Source organism: Syzygium oleosum, unplaced genomic scaffold, assembly GCF_021117445.2.
Source record: "Syzygium oleosum isolate NSW1041296 unplaced genomic scaffold, Sole_v2.1 Sole_v2.33, whole genome shotgun sequence".
Classification (NCBI taxonomy): domain Eukaryota; kingdom Viridiplantae; phylum Streptophyta; class Magnoliopsida; order Myrtales; family Myrtaceae; genus Syzygium; species Syzygium oleosum.
The window spans coordinates 2,306,025-2,325,725 of record NW_026607517.1 but is presented as its reverse complement, the minus strand read 5'-3'; the positions used below and the strand labels follow the sequence as shown (position 1 = coordinate 2,325,725).

At 41.6% G+C, this 19,701-nt stretch overlaps 2 protein-coding genes across 7 annotated transcripts; both read left to right on the top strand.

The window, feature by feature from the left end:
* The first annotated feature begins 1,920 nt into the window (after positions 1–1,920).
* LOC115672443 (uncharacterized) lies at positions 1,921–4,320 on the top strand. The gene is made up of 4 exons (XM_030594252.2): positions 1,921–2,311; positions 2,838–3,020; positions 3,146–3,387; positions 3,884–4,320. The coding sequence occupies exons 1-4, from the start codon at positions 2,030–2,032 to the stop codon at positions 4,131–4,133; spliced, it is 957 nt and encodes a 318-aa protein (XP_030450112.1). The 5' UTR covers positions 1,921–2,029; the 3' UTR covers positions 4,134–4,320.
* Positions 4,321–14,056: 9,736 nt separating this feature from the next.
* LOC115672614 (BEL1-like homeodomain protein 6) lies at positions 14,057–19,655 on the top strand. 6 transcript variants are annotated; one of them, XM_030594465.2, is made up of 6 exons: positions 14,058–14,508; positions 14,668–14,811; positions 15,608–16,539; positions 17,584–17,963; positions 18,073–18,133; positions 18,696–19,655. In XM_030594465.2, the coding sequence occupies exons 3-6, from the start codon at positions 15,658–15,660 to the stop codon at positions 19,386–19,388; spliced, it is 2,016 nt and encodes a 671-aa protein (XP_030450325.1). In that variant the 5' UTR covers positions 14,058–14,508; positions 14,668–14,811; positions 15,608–15,657; the 3' UTR covers positions 19,389–19,655. The 6 variants fall into 6 exon arrangements, with proteins under 6 accessions (XP_056160784.1, XP_056160783.1, XP_030450325.1 ...); XM_056304807.1 differs by having other exon boundaries at positions 15,587–16,539; XM_056304809.1 differs by lacking the exon at positions 14,668–14,811 and having other exon boundaries at positions 14,057–14,508.
* Positions 19,656–19,701: the final 46 nt, after the last annotated feature.

Genomic DNA, 19,701 nt, shown 5'->3' with positions numbered 1-19,701 from the left:
CATCATGGAGGAATATGAAATACGACGTTTTTTCCATAAGCAATCTGTAATATTACGTTGAGTGACAAATATCTAGTTGGGCCGGAAAATTCATTTTCTACATATTTCCTTTTGCCGGGAGGATTCCAAAATTTCTGTAGTCGATTTTCCATTTATTTTTCGAGCAGTATAATACATTCCTCTGTTGGAAAAAATATGCTCCTTCGAATTGTAGAAGAAAAGAAACTTCAACTTCAACTTCAAACGGGATGAACAACGAAGTCAGACTTTGAGACTTGATATCACTTTTTTTAAGGAATTATTTGTCCCACGAAGTTGCTAATGGTCAACGGCAAATTTTCTCCATAATACAACAAACTCTCAATTGAGAATACCGAATAGTAATTTCGTCATATTTTCAGGGTCTCTCTATGAAAACAATTAGAAAGAATGGTTATAGTTTTTCGAAATGAAAAAGTGTCTAAAAATCCGAATGAAGAGACTTGATATTCAACCATGTAAAAACTGATTCACTAATCGCAGCCTTTCGAATAAAGGCATCCCTTCATCGAAAAAATATGTAGTGAATTGGTACGAAATCAAAAGTCACGTTGAAAAAGGATATACGAAAATTCGAAATAAAATAATAATAAAATAAAAGAATAATATTTTTTAATCATTTTTATTAATCCGAATTTTATAAATTCTGAAAAATAATCTTTAAATAAACACAACTTTTCAACGTTGAAGGAGTTCCGTCTGAAAAAGCATAAATTTCCAAAGGTGAAGTAGTTATGTTCAAAGGAACACAATTCTTCTAAAGGTTGTAAGAACGCCTAGTAACCATTAGGCTAAATAATAAATTTCGAAATTAATTAATAAAAAAATAACCGCAACTCTATTGCGAACAGTCACACTATTTCAATAGATAAAATTGTTATTTTATAATAATAAATTCGAAATTTAATAAATAAAAATAATAAATGAGGATTAGTGCTAATTATCATCCGCAAGCGCTAAGTGCTAAGTGCGCCTAATAATCGCGCACCCGCACGCGTGTTTTGAGAAGTCTAGTCCACATCCCATTGTCTTCACTTTAACAAGGAAGAAGACAGTCACACATATAAAGTGGTCCACCTTCTTAAAACTTTCCTATGTGGGACAAAGGAAAAAGCACTATTTTGTTTGTTTTACAAACAAACAACCAACATCCTCGACATTCCATTGCGTGCTTTTCCGAAACTATTGTCCTCTTCTCGATGGATATGAACAAAAGATAGTTCTAAAATTCAACGTGCATCGAGTCTATTTGAGGGTTCTTATTTTTCAAGTTAGACTTTATTTAACGATAAGCAACGAGATATTTTAAAAGGTAAAACTATGAAGGACCCACATAAATTTTTCATGATTAATCTAAATTCAAAAGGATATTTTTTTTCTTTTGAGAAAATGACACAAATAGTCCCTGAACTTTGACTCGATATACAATATGCTCCATAAACTTTTAATTTGTTCAATGTGGTCCTCGAACTTTAGCCCAATGTACCATGTGGTCCCTGAACATTTAATTTGCACTTTAGGTACATGTTCAAATTAGTCATTAGACTATATGAAAACATTAAGCTAAAATTCAAGGATCACATTGAACAAATTAAAAATTCATGGACTACATTACATATTGGATCAAAATTCATGGATCATTTGTGTTGTTATCTTAGCGAGAAGATCAAATTAGTAGTGTCCTGCTTTGAAAAAACGAAACGGAACGAAACGAAACAAACACCCTGTTCAAGCATGGATGCACCAAGGATTTACAATGTTTTATTTCCCCCCGTCAACCATTGTTCAGTAAGATAGATTCTGCCTCAGCGGATAACGTCTCCGTATCCGAAAGAAAAGTCCAATTTCTCTTCTTGAATTTGTGCGTTGAATAATACGAACCGGTGAACAAAACATTTGAACACCAGAATTGACCACTTCACACGACGTACATATAGCGAGAAACCAGTCGCAGGAAAGACTGATCAGACAGAAGCACAAAGCCACAGACATGGCTGACATAGCTCACAGGAGAGTCCGAACGAATGGGATATGGATGCACATAGCAGAGAAAGGAGATGGGCCTCTGGCTCTGCTCATCCATGGCTTCCCCGAAATCTGGTCCACATGGAAGCACCAGATCCATCACTTGGCCGAGCACGGGTACCACGTCGTCGCCCCAGACATGAGGGGCTACGGGGACTCGGACTGCCCTGCCGATCCGGCATCGTACACTATCCTCCACCTGGTTGGCGACTTGGTCGGCCTTATCGACGCGCTCGGTCATGATCAGGTGCGTCACATCTGTCGCTTGGAATGATTAAGTACTTGCAGGGTATTTTTCCGTGAGGATTAGTATCTGTAACATTCGCGTGGTTTGATAGAACGTGAGGTGATTATAAGTTTGCAGCGTATAATCGGCCGAATAAAGGCCAGAGAGAAATTTATGCCTTCCAATTTCGTGCTTGGAGATCAAAAACTTGTGATTGGAGGAGCAGCGAATTGCTCAAAGTCAGCACAATTGAGTAAAAACCATCACCACACCCGAGAACTGGAAAATGATTACGTGCAAGAACAGAAGCGAGACAGACTTTCCTGCTCCAATTTAATTCTCATGTTAAAGTCAGTGGCAGCATTCAACTCAGAAAACAGTGTATAAGTACATGTTTTTTTGACAGCAAATGTGGGCATAACCTAAATCTTTTGGTTCTGAACATGTACCAAGCGTGAATACTGAGTAGCCTATACGTTGATTCTTCTATGGTACATTGATGCTTCTGTAAGAAAGCTGATGAAATGAGAATGGGTTTGGCGGATAGGCGTATGTGGTGGGTCATGACTGGGGCGCGGAAGTAGCATGGCACCTTTGCCTCCTCAGGCCGGATAGAGTAAAGGCGCTCGTTAACTTGAGCGTACCTTATCGACCACGGTCCCCGCAATTGAAGCCGGTCGAATACATGACCGAAAAGTTTGGTGACGGGCTCTACATTACTCAGTTTCAGGTAAGAAAAAATTGCCGAAAATTTGAGCTTCGGTATGGTCTCTGAATTAAGGAGGCACCGATTATTAAAGCATAGTTTTGGCAAGTGGTGCAGTACTCTGTTTCTCTTTTTTGTGGCTAATTCAGGAACCAGGAAGAGCTGAGAAGTCGTTTGCCAAGTATGACTGTTTGACGGTATTGAAGAAGTTTTTACTGGTGAACGGTCCCGATCTCCTGGCTGCTCCACCGGGTGTCGAGTTCATCGATTTCCTCGAAACCCCAGATTCATTGCCGCCGTGGACCACCGAAGAGGAGCTTCAGTACAAGGCAGAGAAGTTCCGGAGCTCCGGTTTCACCGGGGCATTGAACTACTACCGCGCCATGGACAGGTAAGTCGGATCAAAACCGCGTTCAATTCCACCCTATTGAAAACCCAAAAGCATAGAGATTCAGTCCAGTCAGCTAATAGAGGGACCAAAAAGGACCCAAGATTTGCCTTTAACCAGAGTTTGTATTTACAGCAATACAATCTAAGCAAAGATCGGAAGAGGTCATGAAAAGTGATGTCTAGGATAACTTTTTCGCATTCACGCCTCAATATGGTCCTTCACAACATGTGTCCGCTGTGCCAGAAACTAGTTGTTTGTCTCATTTATGAAAATTCCATTGCCAAGTAAATGCATTCATCTGCTTTGACAACGATCGAAGCTGCCCCACGGACTCAAAATACAGACACAATCAATTTCAGCAAGAACTGGCAGGCACATTTTGTGACAGCCTAGGTTGCCCGGAGTCTCTCTTCCAATTTCTTCATTGAATTCGCCATTTGCTAGTCGTACCTTAATTTCTCAGAGTGGCAGAGACTGACATGTCCATTGAATGCAGGAACTGGGAGCTGCTCGGGCCATGGCAAGGCGCGAGAATAAGCGTCCCCGCGAAATTCATCATCGGGGATAAGAATGTCGGGTTCCAATCATTCGGGACCAAAAGTTACATCGAGAGCGAAATCCTCAAGGGGCTCGTGCCTGGTCTCCAGGTTCTGGTCATTGACGGCCACCATTTTATCCAGGAGGAGAGGGCGGAGCTAGTCACTGCCGAGATCCTGTCCTTCTTCGGCGAGAGATCTGGGAATTGAGTGCTGCCGGCCAATTGGGTCCGGTGGGATTCGATTAGACGGATTCGATTTACGTTTATGTATGAGGTAGTCTTCGGACGGTTTGATGATTTCCGTTGGATGTTGGGATCATGTAACCCACCCTTTGCATGATTTTCACTTCGTGGGACGGTGTTCATTTAATGGTTTAAACACGGGTCCCGCATCATATGTTGGATTCTGGGATGAGTAATTTTCTAAAGAGATAATTACATAAATAGACTCTGAATTTTGGGCCAATGTGCAATGTGATCCCTGAATTTTTTATTTGTTCAATGTGGTCCATGAACTTTAGCTCAATATGCAATGTGATCTCTGGACTTTTAATTTGTTCAATGTAGTCTTTAAACTATTGGCAAATTATTCAATCTAGTCCTAGACTTTACGAAAATATCTAATATTATCATTCCATTAATTCAAAATCATGGACAACATTGAAAATGTTCATATAATCTATAAACTAAATTGAACATGTACCAAAAGCTCATGGACCATATTGAACATATTAAAAGTTTAAGGACTGTATTACATATTTGGTCAAAGTACGATGACCGTTTCGGTCATTTTCCTTTTCTAAAAGTAGAGAATTGGCTTAGGAGAATGATGCGGCGAACTCGCGACACTGAAAACGATCATTAGCAATATTACGTGGGTTAAGGTGGGTGGACATGTAAGGGTGTCATACGAAAGAAATCTCGCATTGGGTCTGTTTTGTAATGTTGGGCGGCTAATCTGCTTCAATTTCCTTACGAAGGCCTAAACCAATAGATTGAAATCGGGTTCGACTGAATTTGTTAACAGGCTCGGAGAGTAAAACCCTTTCTTGGCGATCTCCCCTCGACGACTGATATCGGGTTTCTGCCGCGATCTCCCGTACGTGAAATGAAATCTACAATGGCACTGCTCGATGATGTCGCCCCCTTTGTTTCCCTGAATCGTCTGCGAGGGAATCCAGGCTTTGGTAGCGCACGACAGGGGGGGCAGTGAAAAGGACAGGAACGTAAGGCGTAGGCCAAAGCAGCCTTGTCTGAGTGTGTCCTTTTCTATTGTGTCCCAGAGATGAAAAAGCCTGAGCCTTACGGCAACATGGCTGCAGAGCCCAAAATGAGACAAAAGTGTTTTTTCAAATAGTAACTAGCAAGCAACGGAGAGCACGAGTGTCTCGTGGAAACCCTCCTGGGGAAAAAAAAGAGGGATTTCCTGGACCAAAACTTGGATGGCCTGTTTTGATCTGAACCGTCCGATCGTTTCGATCGGCGAGATCGGCTGGGCTCGATTGATTGACGGTTGAGATCCATCCAAGTCTATGTAAGAATTTAGGCCAATTCTCTCGAAAAAACTCGGTTTTAGATTTGATCTCAGTTCTGCCCCCGACATATTCCTTCCGTGAGTAGAAAAACAAGGAATTCATAACGTTAACTGGGAATCCGATTAGAATGTGTAAAGGATCGAATGGAGCATAATCCCGACACGATTGATTAATGATGATGGTCTTAAGAAAACCACCTTTATTAAGACTGAAGTCAAACTTGCATTTTGGAGTGCAAAAAAAAAAAAAACTTTAGAAGATGTGGAGTATTAAAGCCGGATTACGTATTCGAAGCATAAAGTAATAAAACAAAAACCTTATTAACAGTTGAGTACGACTCGTCCATTAAAAAAAAATTATTCGTAATTTTTCACGTTATTGAAAATAATTTGTTAACGGTTGTTTTCGGAACACATTCGATTAATTAAACGAAAGAATACTATAATTTCCAGTTCAAAAACGTTTTCAAATTAATATCAAAGCGTTTACCCGACATTTTCCAATGAATAATCTTTCCCCTCGTCTCCCCGGGAGGAGTGTTTCTGCACAAGCAATCGCGCGTCACGAACCCCCGCACGATGGCCCACCTTGCGGGGGCCCACCTGGCCCACGTCACGATGACGCGATCCCCACCGGTGGATCCGATCCCAGAGGATCCTTCCCCTCCACCTCGGGATCAGCTTTTTCTCGTCATCGTCTTGTCCCTGAAATTTTTTTTCCTCAGCGCTGCCCGTGGGTCCCGCCGAGTTCGATTAATTAATCGCACGAAAAGAAATTAAAAATTAAAAATTAAAAAAACCGCTATTTTTTTTTTGTTTGGTCCGGGAACACCCCCAACCTTCGCCATCCCACCAATCGAATCCCGCCACGTGTCCCCCCGGGCCCCCCCCCCCACGTCATGCGTTGCTCATCGATTGGATTGGATTAAAGAAACTGCATCATCGATCCCTAATCAATTATTAATCTGCTCGTTACCGACTACCTACGCGTATCAAACTCCCAGCTGGCAACCTCATCGCATTATACAATTATGTTTTCGCCCTAATTTGTTGTACGCTCAAATTATTTTTAGCCGAAAAATATGACTTAAAAAGGAACCAAATTGAGGGTGCGTGTCGCGCTATATGAATGGGTATTTTTCGGGGATATCAATCGCTTTGTCTTAATTCTAAGGGCCGGCCCCAAGCGCACCTAATTGGCCGGCCCCCCACGGCAATTAATGTATGAGGAGTTTGGAGTAAAAGGATCAACTAACATATTTTTTCAAACTTTGAAAAATGGTTCGATATCGATGTGTGGTGTATAATATGTAGACGACGTTGCTTCCCTGGACTTCTCAATCTGTTCTCTTTTGCGGGGCATCATGACTTTCCAGAAGGGTTTGAATATCATTTATGATCCCGCTGTTACGTTTATTTCTTCCTCTCGTTATAAAAGAATAGATGAAACTTTTCTTTTTGTCGATTTTTTTTTTTTTTACAATTCAAGAGTATAAGCACGGAATTCCCGGTACCTGAGAATTCACAAAATGTTTAACCTTAGAATAGCATTATCAATACCGTTTTCTACCGTTAATGGCAACAATTTAAGGATAACTCTTGTCTTTTTATTTAACGCCGCTTCTTGTCCTACATCTTCTTTTCTCAGTATTTCCTTATCTTTCCTACACATACGCGCTGTTTGTCGTGATACTTGCATGTATAAAATTGAATCTCCTGCTATTTCGATAGCCGAAGAAATCGAGAGTGATACGGAATTGGAAGCGGCTCGATAGCAATATGACGAGAAAGAGGCATCCTTCAAACGATCAGCGATATGGAAAGGATTTTTCGAGATGATCCGGCAAAGTAAAAGGGTATTTTAGTGTCTTTTGCAACGTGCATCTAGCTTGTGGACAGCCCCTTTGGATCTGTAATGTGCATTGACTTTACCTAAATCGTGTTCAAAGACAAATTTTAGGAGTAGCCAAGGAAGATGATGCGAAATTGCAAAACCAAGTTCTCTCACTTTTTCAACTCCAACATTGTCCAAAGTTGACGAAATTACCTTGATATTGCTCGTGGATTGGATGCTTATTAACCTCTTTTTTTGGGTACCTACTACGATGGTTGGTTTTTATGGAAAGCCCTTCATCAAAGCAAAAAAAAAAAGAAAAAGAAAAAATTACAATGACTTACGAGAACGAGCGAATATTGAAATATTCTTTAAAGAAAACCCGTCAAATTCAAAATAGAAAAAAAGAAATATTGAGGGCATGAAAATGACTTTTTGCTTTCTCGTCAAATTACAAAAAAAAAAAAAATTTGTCCGAATCTTAAAAAACACCGTGTATATATTCACTTGTCAAACTTACATGTTGCGAAAGCTTCAAATATTACAAGTCAAGAAGAAGTCGACGCACGTTCCTCGCGAAATCCGGAAATCCGGATCAAGCAAAAGGTAAAAAAAAAACAAAACAAAACAAAACAACAAAAAAAACCCATCCACATCCGACTCGACCCTTACGGTCGTTCGCCCGGTCCAGAAAAAAAAAAAGGAAACGGAAATTTTCTCTCCAACAGAGCGCGTCCAAAAAACACTCTTGCCTACGGAACGAAGGAAGAAGGGGCCGGGGCCGAGGGAGGGTGAGGATGACAAGAAGTTTAACTTGTGAAAGTCGTGGACGAAACATAAAATAAACAAGATTATCGCATTAACCATCCGTCATTACGAGCCGAAAACGACCCGCCTGATCCCCAGGATAGACAATAATAATTGCTGCTGCTGGATATGCTGCTAATGAAGACAGCAGCAGCCAGGCAGCCAGTAGCAGCCTCGTCAGGCAGGTTTCGGAGCTCTGTCGTGTCAGGAAAACAGATTTTTCCCCCCCTCGCCCCTTTAAAGAATCGGTTTCATTCTTTTGCTTTCCCACGCCTAATCCAACCAATGGCGACACGGCTCCTCCCCGATTAATTTAAGGTTGTGGGGGGGAAATGGTCACCTTTCGCGAATCCCCAAGTGTCGCCTGCAGGCGTAATTAGATTTCCGCTTCCTGCTGCGGGGTTCTGTTCCTCTGATCCGAGGCAGCTCTTTTGGCGTTTCTCTTGGGGCCCTTCGCTTCCGCCCCTATTTACCGATATCGCCCCTGCTCCTCCCTCGTCTGTCCCGAATTTCGATTTAGGATCCGTTTTTTTTATTTTATAAATGACATAAATAATCCATGAACTTTGACTTGACACATGATGTTGTCCACGAACTTTCAATTCGTTTAAGGTAATCCATAAAATTTTGATACATATTTAATCGGGAAATTATCAAATAAGGACCCAAAGTGGGTGCCTTTTTTTCAAAAGAGGACCTCAAGTGGACAGTGTATCAATTAAGGGCCCGGGGACTCCGGCGGGGGCTTCCGTGGGGAGAACTTGGAGCGGGAAGGGGAGGGGAGGGTGCCATGGCCGGCGAGCTCCGAGCTCGGCCGAGACCGGCGACGGAGCTCGAGAGCTCGGCGGCGAGCTCTGCCCGGTTTGGGCGAGCTCCGCCCTCGCCGGCCCGCACGGCCATGGCGGCCGGCATGAGCTCGAACTCGCCCGGATCCGGGCGGAGCTCGCCATGGCCGGCGAGCTCGAGCTCGAGCTCGCCCGGATCTCGGGCGAGCTCGCCGCGCCCGAGATGGCCGCGAGCTCGAGCCTCGCCTCGCCTCCGCCGGCGAGTCGCCTCGCCCGCCCGGGCCGAGGCGGCGTTCGCACGGCGTCCGCGAGGCGCCTCCGCTGAGGCCGGCGACCTCCACCCCGGCGCATGGCCGCGAAGGAAGAGAGAAAAAAAAAGAAAAAGAAAAAAACAGAGATGAAATGTACTTCTTCGGTTCGGAGCAGATCAGCTGCTAGCCTTCGGCGAGATTTAACCGGCCGGTGAACTCAGGCCCTTACCTGAGACAAATTGAGTATTTCGGGCCCCTATTTGAGACTGATTGAGTACTTCAGGTCCTTATTTGACACCATGTTCACTTTGGGTCCTCTTTTGAGAAAAGGACCCCACTTGGGGTCCTTAATTGGAATTTTCCCTATTTAATCTAATTCCTGAACTATATGAAAATCTTCGTTGCGGTCCTTGAACTTGAATTATTTGAAGGATGATATTGAACATTTTTATAGAGTTCAGGAACTACATTGAACATGTACCAAAAGTCCATAGACCACGTTGAACAAATTAAAAGTTCACGGACCACATTGAAAATTAGGTTAAAGTTCAAGAACTGTATTGAACAAATTAAAAGTTTATAGATCACGTTTCACATTGAACAAAAGTTCAGGAACTGTTTGTGTCATTATCCCTTTTTTTTTGTCTGTCTTATCTCTAACTCCCATCTCTATGATTTTTGCTCCACCTCTTGCAACTCCACATCTATGATACTAGTGTCACAGAGACGATTCTCCCGTATTCACATACCCTTATGAATTGAACTTATGGTTATCGAGTAAAGAATGAGTGATGCAAAAGAGATGAATACAACTGATTCGTCAGAGTGGTGTCGGCACGATTGATGCTAGGAGTTCTAGGATAGAATGATTATATCTCTACGGAGTTATGAAGGCAGGACTGGCCGTCCATGCACAAATTGGTAAAGAGCTGATGCCGCTCTCCTAATGAGGCCATGGCAGGCTGAAACCAGTTATGGTGTCTAAAGTATTTTGCCTGTCTCGCTCGATGAAAAATATTTTTATCGTTCACGAAAATATTTTAAGCATAAATTATTATCGATAATAATAATATTTTTTATTGATTAATTATTATGAGTGATATAACCAATTATTTTTACGAAAAATTTTCAAAATTTTTTATTTTTCACTAAATAAATAGATCCTTAGGTTTCGCGGAACAAACGAAACCTCAGGAGCGACAGAAAAAAAACAAAAGGGATCCTTAGGAGGAGCAGATTTTGTTAGAAGGGGGCTGCTTAAGTTGCAATTATTGAACCTTTTGGTTTGTCTTTTAAGCAACTCAATGAAGATAAATGAATCATGTATTAGGTGCCCACCTAATTTCATTTTTTCAAACAACTTCGTGGAAAATGCGGCTCTTGCTATTCTGGTGAATTGGAAAGGAAAAAAAAAACATTATGTTATCTCGAGAAAAAAACAAAGAAGAATAAAATCGATGGATCGAACAACCGGAAAACGACGATAATTTGCGAAGATATAAGGAAAGTTTCGATGATCGTACGGTGTAAGTGTGCTCGAGCGAGATATATGTTCTTCGTGTCTCCTCTTGAGTTTTATGGTTATCATGGACGCCGAATTATATTTAGGAAATTGGCTTTCGTAAAATATTAGTTTAGCTGCTTGGTATCATTATCATGTGATTAAGGGTGGCTATAACCACATAACTGATGGTCATCTTCACCTACAATATCTTTTTGAAAAGTAAATTGAAGGCATCCATAACACGAGGTACAAAGTAAAAAAAAGAAAAGAAAAAGGAAGATGCCTAATCCTCTTTATAAAAGTTGTAATAAGGGAAAACGATACGCTTGATCCTAAATTTTGATCAAATATGCAATGTGGTCTCTAAACTAAACCCAATATACTATGTGATCTCTAAACTTTCAATCTGTTTAAGGACAATATTGAACATTTTCACATAGTTCGTGGACTAACTTGAACATGTACTACAAGTTTGGGGACCACATTGATCAAATTAAAAGTTCATATATCACATTCCACATTGGGCTAAAGTTTAGGGAACACATTGAACAAATTGAAAGTTCAGGGACCACATTGCACATTAGGTAAAAGTTCAAGGACAATTGTGTCATTATCCCTTGTAATAAACCTTATCGGTATATCTTTTTGACTTAAATATCTCGACAAATCCCTATGAAAATACTCTGCAAATGGTTAAAAGGTTGGAATTCCGCGTAATTAACGCGTCATCGCACTACTATATTCGACATGTTCAAACTATATGCATCGATCTTATTTATTACTTGATCGAATTGACTATACCTTTCGTAAAAACTAATCATCTCGAGAGTAAGTAGAAACACTGTACTAACCAATTTGATTTAGAAACCAAAAAGGACTAACCACCGGAAAGCAACTCAACAAGAAGTGGTAGGAACAGCAAAATCACAGATGTCCCTATCGAAGTAATCATGCACGATCTTCTTCGAGCAAAAAAAGAATGACAAAACGTGGGACATCATCGTGCCTAGTAAACATCATCGACAACTACTAGTATTTGCATCTGTTCTCGGAACTTTCTTTTTCCTCGAATCTTCATGGGTTTACTTAGGTTTTTTATAATCTTCCGACGACGACGAGAGAGGCGTTTTGTTCGTCTGTCTGCGCTTCTTGAAGCTGCACGCATGGCTCGGCATGAACGTCGCCGTACAAAATCACGGGACCGGTCGTCGTCGTCGTCCCAAATATGCCCGGCATCGTCTTTTTCGAATTGGGTCCATGTATCTGAAAAGATCCATCTTGTATGGACACTTCACAATCACGGATACAAAAATATATGTCGTTTGGGAAGAAAGAACATTGTGCTGCCCCTTTCATTATACCTAGGAAGCAGCAGATGGTGATGTGGTGGAATGAGATCTTTTTCATTTTTCAAATGAGGAGACGGTATGCTTTTCATAAGATTGATTGAGCCTTAAATTCAATTAATTTCGTATTCTTTATAATACATCATGCTTATCTGATAAACCTAATGTTGGGGGCATGCTCGTCGTGACTTCCGAGTTAATTTTTATTTCGAACGGCTTCAAGTTAGGTAAAATCGTCGCTACTTCGGCGACTAATATGATCTACTTTTTTCAATTCCGCGATTTAATGGTAGAATACTGTTGATTACAGTGATGAAACCGCGAAATCTAGCTAGGGTTAATGTACGCATTTTTTTTTTTTTGGCTAAAGATGGCTACCAAATCAAACAAATCTAGGTTTCCTCCGTTAATTAAAAAGCCTTTGTTACCTACTAAACTCGGCACGTGCCCCATAAAAAAAAGTACATATCCGCACGTGCCAACCCAATTTTTTACTCCATCTTCTCGAACCCCAATTTGATTGCACCCCAAAAGGGGTAAGTAATTTTTCTTTTTGGGAGGGGAAATTTGCCCCTTTTTTTTCACTTTAGAACGGAAGGTATAAAAAGCAAAGAAAAGGACTTTAACATCATGTTGGTCGTATACCAACTGAGGATTGGGGTGTTCTTCTTCATGATGCTCATAGATTCTGCTCAGCAATCATCAGAGCACCCATGGAAATTTCACTTTCATAAACATGAAAAATGATTGTTGTTCCCAGTTCTCAACATGGTTTGGTTGAACATTAGAAGCAGTAAAAGATCACAGCAAATACGCGGGTGTTTGCAACCCGCGTATGTTCACGCTTCGTGTCGATGAAAATCGTCGGCAGAGCTTCTTTCTCTCGCAAATGAGAAAAGAATACCATTAAAGCGGGACGTTAGTTTGGCGGTAATTGTTCTCGTTTTATTGCGGAGGGGTTGATTCTCAGGACATCCCTCGCCATTAAATCAACTTTAGTATATAATCGATACCGAAGACAGGATTTTAAAATATGCTAGTTCACCGACCCCCGCGTTTCATCAAAAGCCGGAAAAGGGATTTGAATTAAATTGTCAAACAATGTCATGTATCTAAGGCTAAGGAGAATGTGGATTTCTTTCTTGATTTTTTTTTGGGGGACAATGACGACAATTAGTCCATGAACTTTAACTCAACATGTAATGTGGTTTTCAGACTTTTGGTACGTGTTCAAGTTAGTCCATGAACTATATGAAAATGTCCGATGTCATCATTTTGTTAATTCAAGTTCAGAGATAATATCGAACATTTTCATATAGTTTAGGGATTCGATTGAATAGGTATCAAAAGTTCATGAATCAATTGAAAGTTCACGAACAACATTAAATATCGGGTTAAAATTTATGGATCACATCGAACAAATTAAAAGTTCACGGATCATATTACATATCGGGCCAAAATTTAAGGACTATATATATATATATATGTCATTTTCTTCCTTTATCTCTTTTGCCCTACACAGCTAATAGATGTCGGATCCTAATCTTTATCCACAAGGTTGTCCCGAGGAGCTAGAGCTAGCAGCTTCCAACCATCCGGTACGACGGCAGTAAAATGCGTACTTGTGAGGAGTATGAGCATGACGCTGACCCCATGGGTTGCCAAAAGGGCAAAAAAAAAGAAAGAAGAGCTCGATGCTTGATGCTGACGCATGAGCAATAATATTTACAGCAACTTTAAGGCCCATCAACATTTGACGTACGAAATCCTTGTGTCTAAGCGATATGACAGAGTAAAATCTAGATGAACAAATTTATACCCTCATTTTAGTAAGTGGGTCAATTTGGTAAATCAAAGTGCAAATTGCAGAAATAAGAAGGGAGGGTGCAAAAAAGAGAGCAAGAAATGACAAATTATGGAGCCAAATGGACACCTACTGTTGGGCCTTCCTCCATTAACAAAAATATTTTTTCTTCAAATGGGAATTAAATAATGGGGGCTACTAACCACAACAAACAAATAAAACCAATAAGATAAAAGGGAATAGAATATGCCCATGGGTTTATATGGTGGATATTGAAGCAACCACAGAGAGAGAGAGAGAGAGAGAGAGAGTGCAGAACTTCCATGCTCATGGATGAGAGAGACAGCCACGGGTAGAGGGAGAGAGACAGAGAGATGGTGTGAGAGAAGGAGGGAAGGAGGGGGTTTAAGAGAGGGTTTAGGTCTACCAACTGGTGGTTAGAGATTGAGCACCTTAACCAAACACCAGCCAAGGAATTAGAGGGAGGAAGGAGGAGGAGAAGCAACATTGCTGGTTAAACACCAACTACTACTGCTAGTCGCTAGCTCTGTTTCAAGCAAGAACCCAAAGCTAAGCAACCCACGGAGCTTTAAAAGCAGTAGTGACTGTTTCAGAAAAGAGAGAGTGTGTTTGTGTGGTTCATAAAAAAGAAAAGAAAGAAGAAGCAACTTTTGCGGGGAGAGAGAGAGAGAGAAAGAGGGTCTTGTGTGGTTCTCAGGTGGGGGTTGCTAGATATGATGGTTGCATGCTAGTATATGATTTCAACAGGCAACAAAAGTGCAAGCTTTGTTGTTCCTCTGAACTATGGAAAAAGTTATTTCTCTCTTCTTCTTGTTTTTTCCAGCTCTTAATTCATCTGGGTTTTGGGTTCTTGTAGGTCTGTGAACTGGTCTCTTTAATAGTTCAATGCAAATTGGAGCCTTTCTTTCTGCTGAATTCTTCGGATCGGAGGGAGTTTGGTCTGTTGGAAGAGTTTTTAGCCCGTTCTGTTGCATACCCTCAACTGATACAGGCTTCAGAGGTTCTCTTTGTTTCCAATGATCTTGACTTTTCTTTTTCTTCACCAATTTTTCTCCATCCTTTTCCGTGGATGAGGGGAGTTTTCTTGCCTTTTTTTTTTATTTATTTATCTTTGCATACGCTTCTCCAGCTCTGGAATGGAGATGATGAAGCTAACAACTTGTTATACTTCTCTTGGAATTATCCTTCCATTCTAGCAAGTCCTTATCGAGCTACTTTATCCTATGAGGCTAACTAAGCAGACCTCTTACTTGCCAGTTGCTACCAAGCTTGTCCTCGAGATTGTTTTGCCCAACATAGCACGTTTTCTCGTACTTGATTGGATTATTTCATCTGATTTATTTGGTTGGTGTTTTGGCGTGTTTATTTACTGGATTTGACTTCTTTTCTTACTTCGTTTAATCAAAGAAACGGGACTTGTCTACAATTTATCAAAGGATCGTCCTTAAGTATTTGATTTTTTTCCGAAATTCCTGTTTGCATCTCGTGCCTGGAGGTAATTGTTTGATTGTTGAGTTTCTATGCTAGACTACCTGTTTGCTTTGTAAGGCATGACCTTCAATTTTCCCATTGACTTTAAGCTACTCTTGCGATGGCATCTCCATCAAATCATCCACAGCTAAACGTAGTTAGCATATGGTAAATTGCTGCAGTAGTCATATGCAATCAGACATGGCCGGGTTGATCACTCGTCTAGAGTAGTTATCTTGTCAATTAGCTACATGGTCCATAGTGATACCAAAAATTTAGGAATTGAATCTTGGTGATTATGAAAGGCTTTTTTCCTCATTTTTCAGCTCTCTCGGTGATTATGAAAGGCTTACTTCAATAACCAGGTGCAAGTAGCATGTCGACTTACTATACCAGTTCCAGCGATCAAAGAGATGCTGCACCTGTTATATACTTACGAGAACACGCCCCCACATCGCATGCTGAGGAATCTCTTCTTCCTGGCAATAATATGATGTATGTAAGTTCCGGAACCTTCTCGAGTGCATTGACTGGGAATCCTCAGCAGCAAAGTAACGGCATGGATATGTCATCTGTTGGAGGTCTGGATTCTATGCCACAGCACCAAGCCCTGTTTTCTGGCCTTGGTGGGTCCCAAATGAGCGATCATGGTTTGACTGGGTGGAGAGATGGGAGGAATGAGATGCTCTTTATGCAGTCAATGGCCAGCCACTCAGCAGTCCTTCAAGATGGTCAGAACTTGCAGGGACAGGGACTTTCACTAAGTCTTGGGACGCATATTCCCTCAGGCATCCACATACCTTCCAGTCAATATCGGAGTCAGAACTTGGGTTTAACTGCGTTCTTGAGTCCTAATTCGTCGAAATCGGCTGAAAGCAATAGCAGGAATGGCTCCACTGTAGATGAACAACCAAGAAGTGCCGAGTTCTTCCCTCAGAGTCTAGTGGGAGCCAATCAAGAATCGAACGCAGGGAACTTTTCTGTAAATGGAATGTCAAGCATGTCAAGAATGATTCCGAATTCTAGATACCTAAGGGCAGCTCAGCAGCTGCTTGATGAAGTTGTTAATGTTCGGAAAGCTTTGAAGCAATCTGATAGTGAGAAGATTAAGAGGTCTGAAGAGGGAGATGAGGATTCCAAGAAAGATGCGGCTTCAAATCCTCAAGAGTCAGATGGTAATTCCGCTGGCGACCTTTCACAGGCTGAAAGACAAGAATTGCAGAGCAAGTTGGCCAAACTTTCGTCAATGTTGGATGAGGTATGTTTGTTGATAGTGCTTAGAGTTTGGTGTATACTCTCATTCTTAGTTAATCTAATTTTTTTATTATTATTAAAGCTGTTTACTCATTCCATGTCTCTTGAATTCTGGTTTTGCTCTGAAAAACTTTCAATTCACTTTGTGTGTGATTGTTGCTTTCTTTCTCTTTATTATGTTACTATACTATTAGATGGAGGTGTCATCTTGAATTAAGAATAGGCCAGATTACAGCCAAATGAACAATGTTGGATCATAAGAGATATCTAGCATTGCAAATTAGACTCTGCTACTCAATCAACTTAAAAGGTAAAATACAAAGGTAGCCAAGAGTGAAATTTGTGGTTAATGGAACACGGGACCTTGGTCCGCTTGCTGATTCGAGATGGAAGCTCACTCAGTAAATTTAGTGAGATGAATGAAAATCCTGCTGATTTCTATTAACGATCCCTCTTTCTAGTCAAGATGCTGAGGTGATGATCTTCCTCTCATGCACGGGTAGAAGTTCCTTGCGGTAACAGAAAAACTTGGGCGAGCAGATCTAATGCCCGCTGTTTTCTAATGTGAGAGGAATTTCGCCAATACTTGACTTTAAAGTTTGTCATCTAGTATCGATTTAACCTGAATTGTTTTGATTGGGATGCTTATGCGCCCCCTGTGTAACAAGTAAAACGCATGTTGTATGCATGTTGAGCTTCCATGCCTAGTTTACGACTGGCAGCTATTCATAGGGATCGTGTGGGGACTGGTGGTCAGTGTGCCATATCCTGCTGTCTTCTTTGATTAATGTGCTGCAGATGGTTGTTTTCTTTCCGGACAGGATCTGTTTTCTTTCTTTTTGTAGAATTCCTTCTCTACTTAAAATGAAGAAATAAGGAACTGAAAAATAATTACACAAAGCACAATCGTACTGTAACTCTGATACTTTCTTTTGTACATCTTTGGTGATTAATAGCATTGTCTTGTTGATCTGTATCTTATGTTCTAGTGCAATGAGCTACTGTTCTTTTGTCAATCTTGGAATCGATGAACCGTTCATGGATGCAGGTTGATAGAAGGTACAAACAGTATTACTATCAGATGCAGATTGTAGTGTCATCTTTCGACATGATAGCGGGTCCTGGTGCTGCTAAACCATACACGGCCCTCGCCCTTCAGACGATATCGCGCCACTTTCGGTGCTTACGGGATGCGATCACCACCCAAATTCAAGCAACCCGTAAGAGTCTTGGGGAACAAGATGCTTCTGGAAGCAGTAAAGGAGTGGGAATACCTCGGCTTCGTTATTTGGATCAGCAGCTCAGGCAGCAACGGGCCCTACAGCAGCTTGGTATGATGCAACAGCACGCATGGAGGCCGCAAAGAGGACTCCCTGAGAGTTCTGTTTCTATTCTTCGGGCCTGGCTGTTTGAGCATTTTCTTCATCCGTAAGGCGACTGCCATTATGCCGTTATATGTCGTTTCTTTTTTTCCATAAATTGTCATTGAATATTTTCCATGCCGTATATATCTTATTTAAGTCTTGGCCTTTTGTAGTTACCCAAAGGACTCTGACAAAATCCTGCTCGCAAGGCAGACAGGGTTGACAAGAAGTCAGGTGAGAAATGAACTCAAGCTTAATTAGACGAACATGAACCAATGAAGCATGAGCTAATGGAGCCATCCTAATTCCTGGAGCTCTATTCAAAAACATTGCTGGAGGCAAACCAGCAGTCTGATATCATCGATTATGTTATTACAGTTCAATAATGATTAGGTTGGGATGAGAGGGTGGTTTAACATTAAAAAAAATTGGACTCAAGGAGCAACAGTTATGAAACCACTTGTTCACAAGGAAAGGCTTGAACGAAAGGCTAAGAGCGTAGCAAATGGATGAGGCAGTTTTATATAGGAGAACAGTCATCTTCACCCTGCCCTGCCACTGCCAGTTGTTATCATTATTCATTAACCATGGCGGTGCTTGCTTTGTTGACTGTATCATAGCCCGTCATTTAGTTTCTCCTATGCATTGACAAACAAATATATTCTAAAATTTACAACGCCTGAATGACATTAGTTCCTTTGCATAGTGTAAGATACACTGTACCAGATACGGTAGCTCCTTAGTGTTGACATGTCGTGTATTTAACTGATCAACCAGGTTTTGCTGTGTGCCACAGGTCTCGAATTGGTTCATCAATGCAAGAGTGCGTCTCTGGAAACCCATGGTCGAAGAAATGTACAAAGAAGAGATTGGGGATCCGGAACTGGACTCCAACTCATCCTCCGACACAGCCAAGCCGAAAACAGGCGATGTCAAGTCCTCCATGGAGGACCGGGTGGAAGAAGTGCAACAGAGTTCAACAGCTGCACAGAGATGCAGCTCAGGCCAGCTCATGGACTCGACGTTCGACCGGACTCCAGATGTCGAAATAGCGGGCCACCCCATGGGATTCAACTACCTAAACGGGAGACACGGAGACGTCGAAGCTGAGTATGGCCAGATCAAGCTAAATGGAGAGCAAGCGCCCAGTGTTGACGATTGTGGTCTCTTCCAGAATTCCATGGTTCAGTCCGGCAGCAGCAATGACAGGTTCATGGCAGCCGCTGCTGCCTACCAAATGGCCGAGCTGGGGAGGTTCGGTGGAGGAAGCGGGGTGTCCCTTACTCTGGGGCTGCAACATTGCGAGGGAGGCGCCTTGCCCGTCTCCGCCGGAGCCCACAGCGGCTTCCTGGCCATGAGAGGGGATGACCTGTACAACCAGGCGGCTTCGTCTATAGGCCCCGAGACAACAGAATTCGAGAGCATCAACATTGGGAACCAACAGCAGAGGTTCGGTTCCGCGCATCTGTTACATGATTTCGTGGCATGAAAACCTTCACGGACTATCCTTGCGACGAGAAAGCCTCCGAGACCCGCTTTATTAAAGCTTGCGGCGGCAAGAAAGTTAGGAAATGACATTGTATTGTGGCACCAGCACACAAGTCTGTATGATATTGTTTTTTTTGGAAGGGTTAGTGAAATCTGTAAAGATTAAAGATTCACACACTATTTGTTGAATATGTGAACTGGGAATTGTATAATTAGGGCCAAGCCCAGCTTAGTACAGAAATAATGGAAGGGATGTGTGGAATTGGAACTTTGAATGGGCAAAAGATTCTTCTCCTTATCATGGGCATGAATGA

What these genes read in the sequence shown, in the direction of transcription:
- LOC115672443 (XM_030594252.2), top strand. Translation starts at nt 2,030, where the DNA reads ATGGCTGACATAGCTCACAGGAGAGTCCGAACGAATGGGATATGGATG. An exon ending in TCTACATTACTCAGTTTCAG is followed by an intron (nt 3,021 to 3,145) that starts GTAAGAAAAAAT and finishes TGGCTAATTCAG; the next exon opens with GAACCAGGAAGAGCTGAGAA. An exon ending in TACTACCGCGCCATGGACAG is followed by an intron (nt 3,388 to 3,883) that starts GTAAGTCGGATC and finishes CATTGAATGCAG; the next exon opens with GAACTGGGAGCTGCTCGGGC.
- LOC115672614 (XM_056304809.1), top strand. Translation starts at nt 15,658, where the DNA reads ATGTCGACTTACTATACCAGTTCCAGCGATCAAAGAGATGCTGCACCT. An exon ending in TTTCGTCAATGTTGGATGAG is followed by an intron (nt 16,540 to 17,583) that starts GTATGTTTGTTG and finishes TCATGGATGCAG; the next exon opens with GTTGATAGAAGGTACAAACA. An exon ending in CAGGGTTGACAAGAAGTCAG is followed by an intron (nt 18,134 to 18,695) that starts GTGAGAAATGAA and finishes TGTGTGCCACAG; the next exon opens with GTCTCGAATTGGTTCATCAA.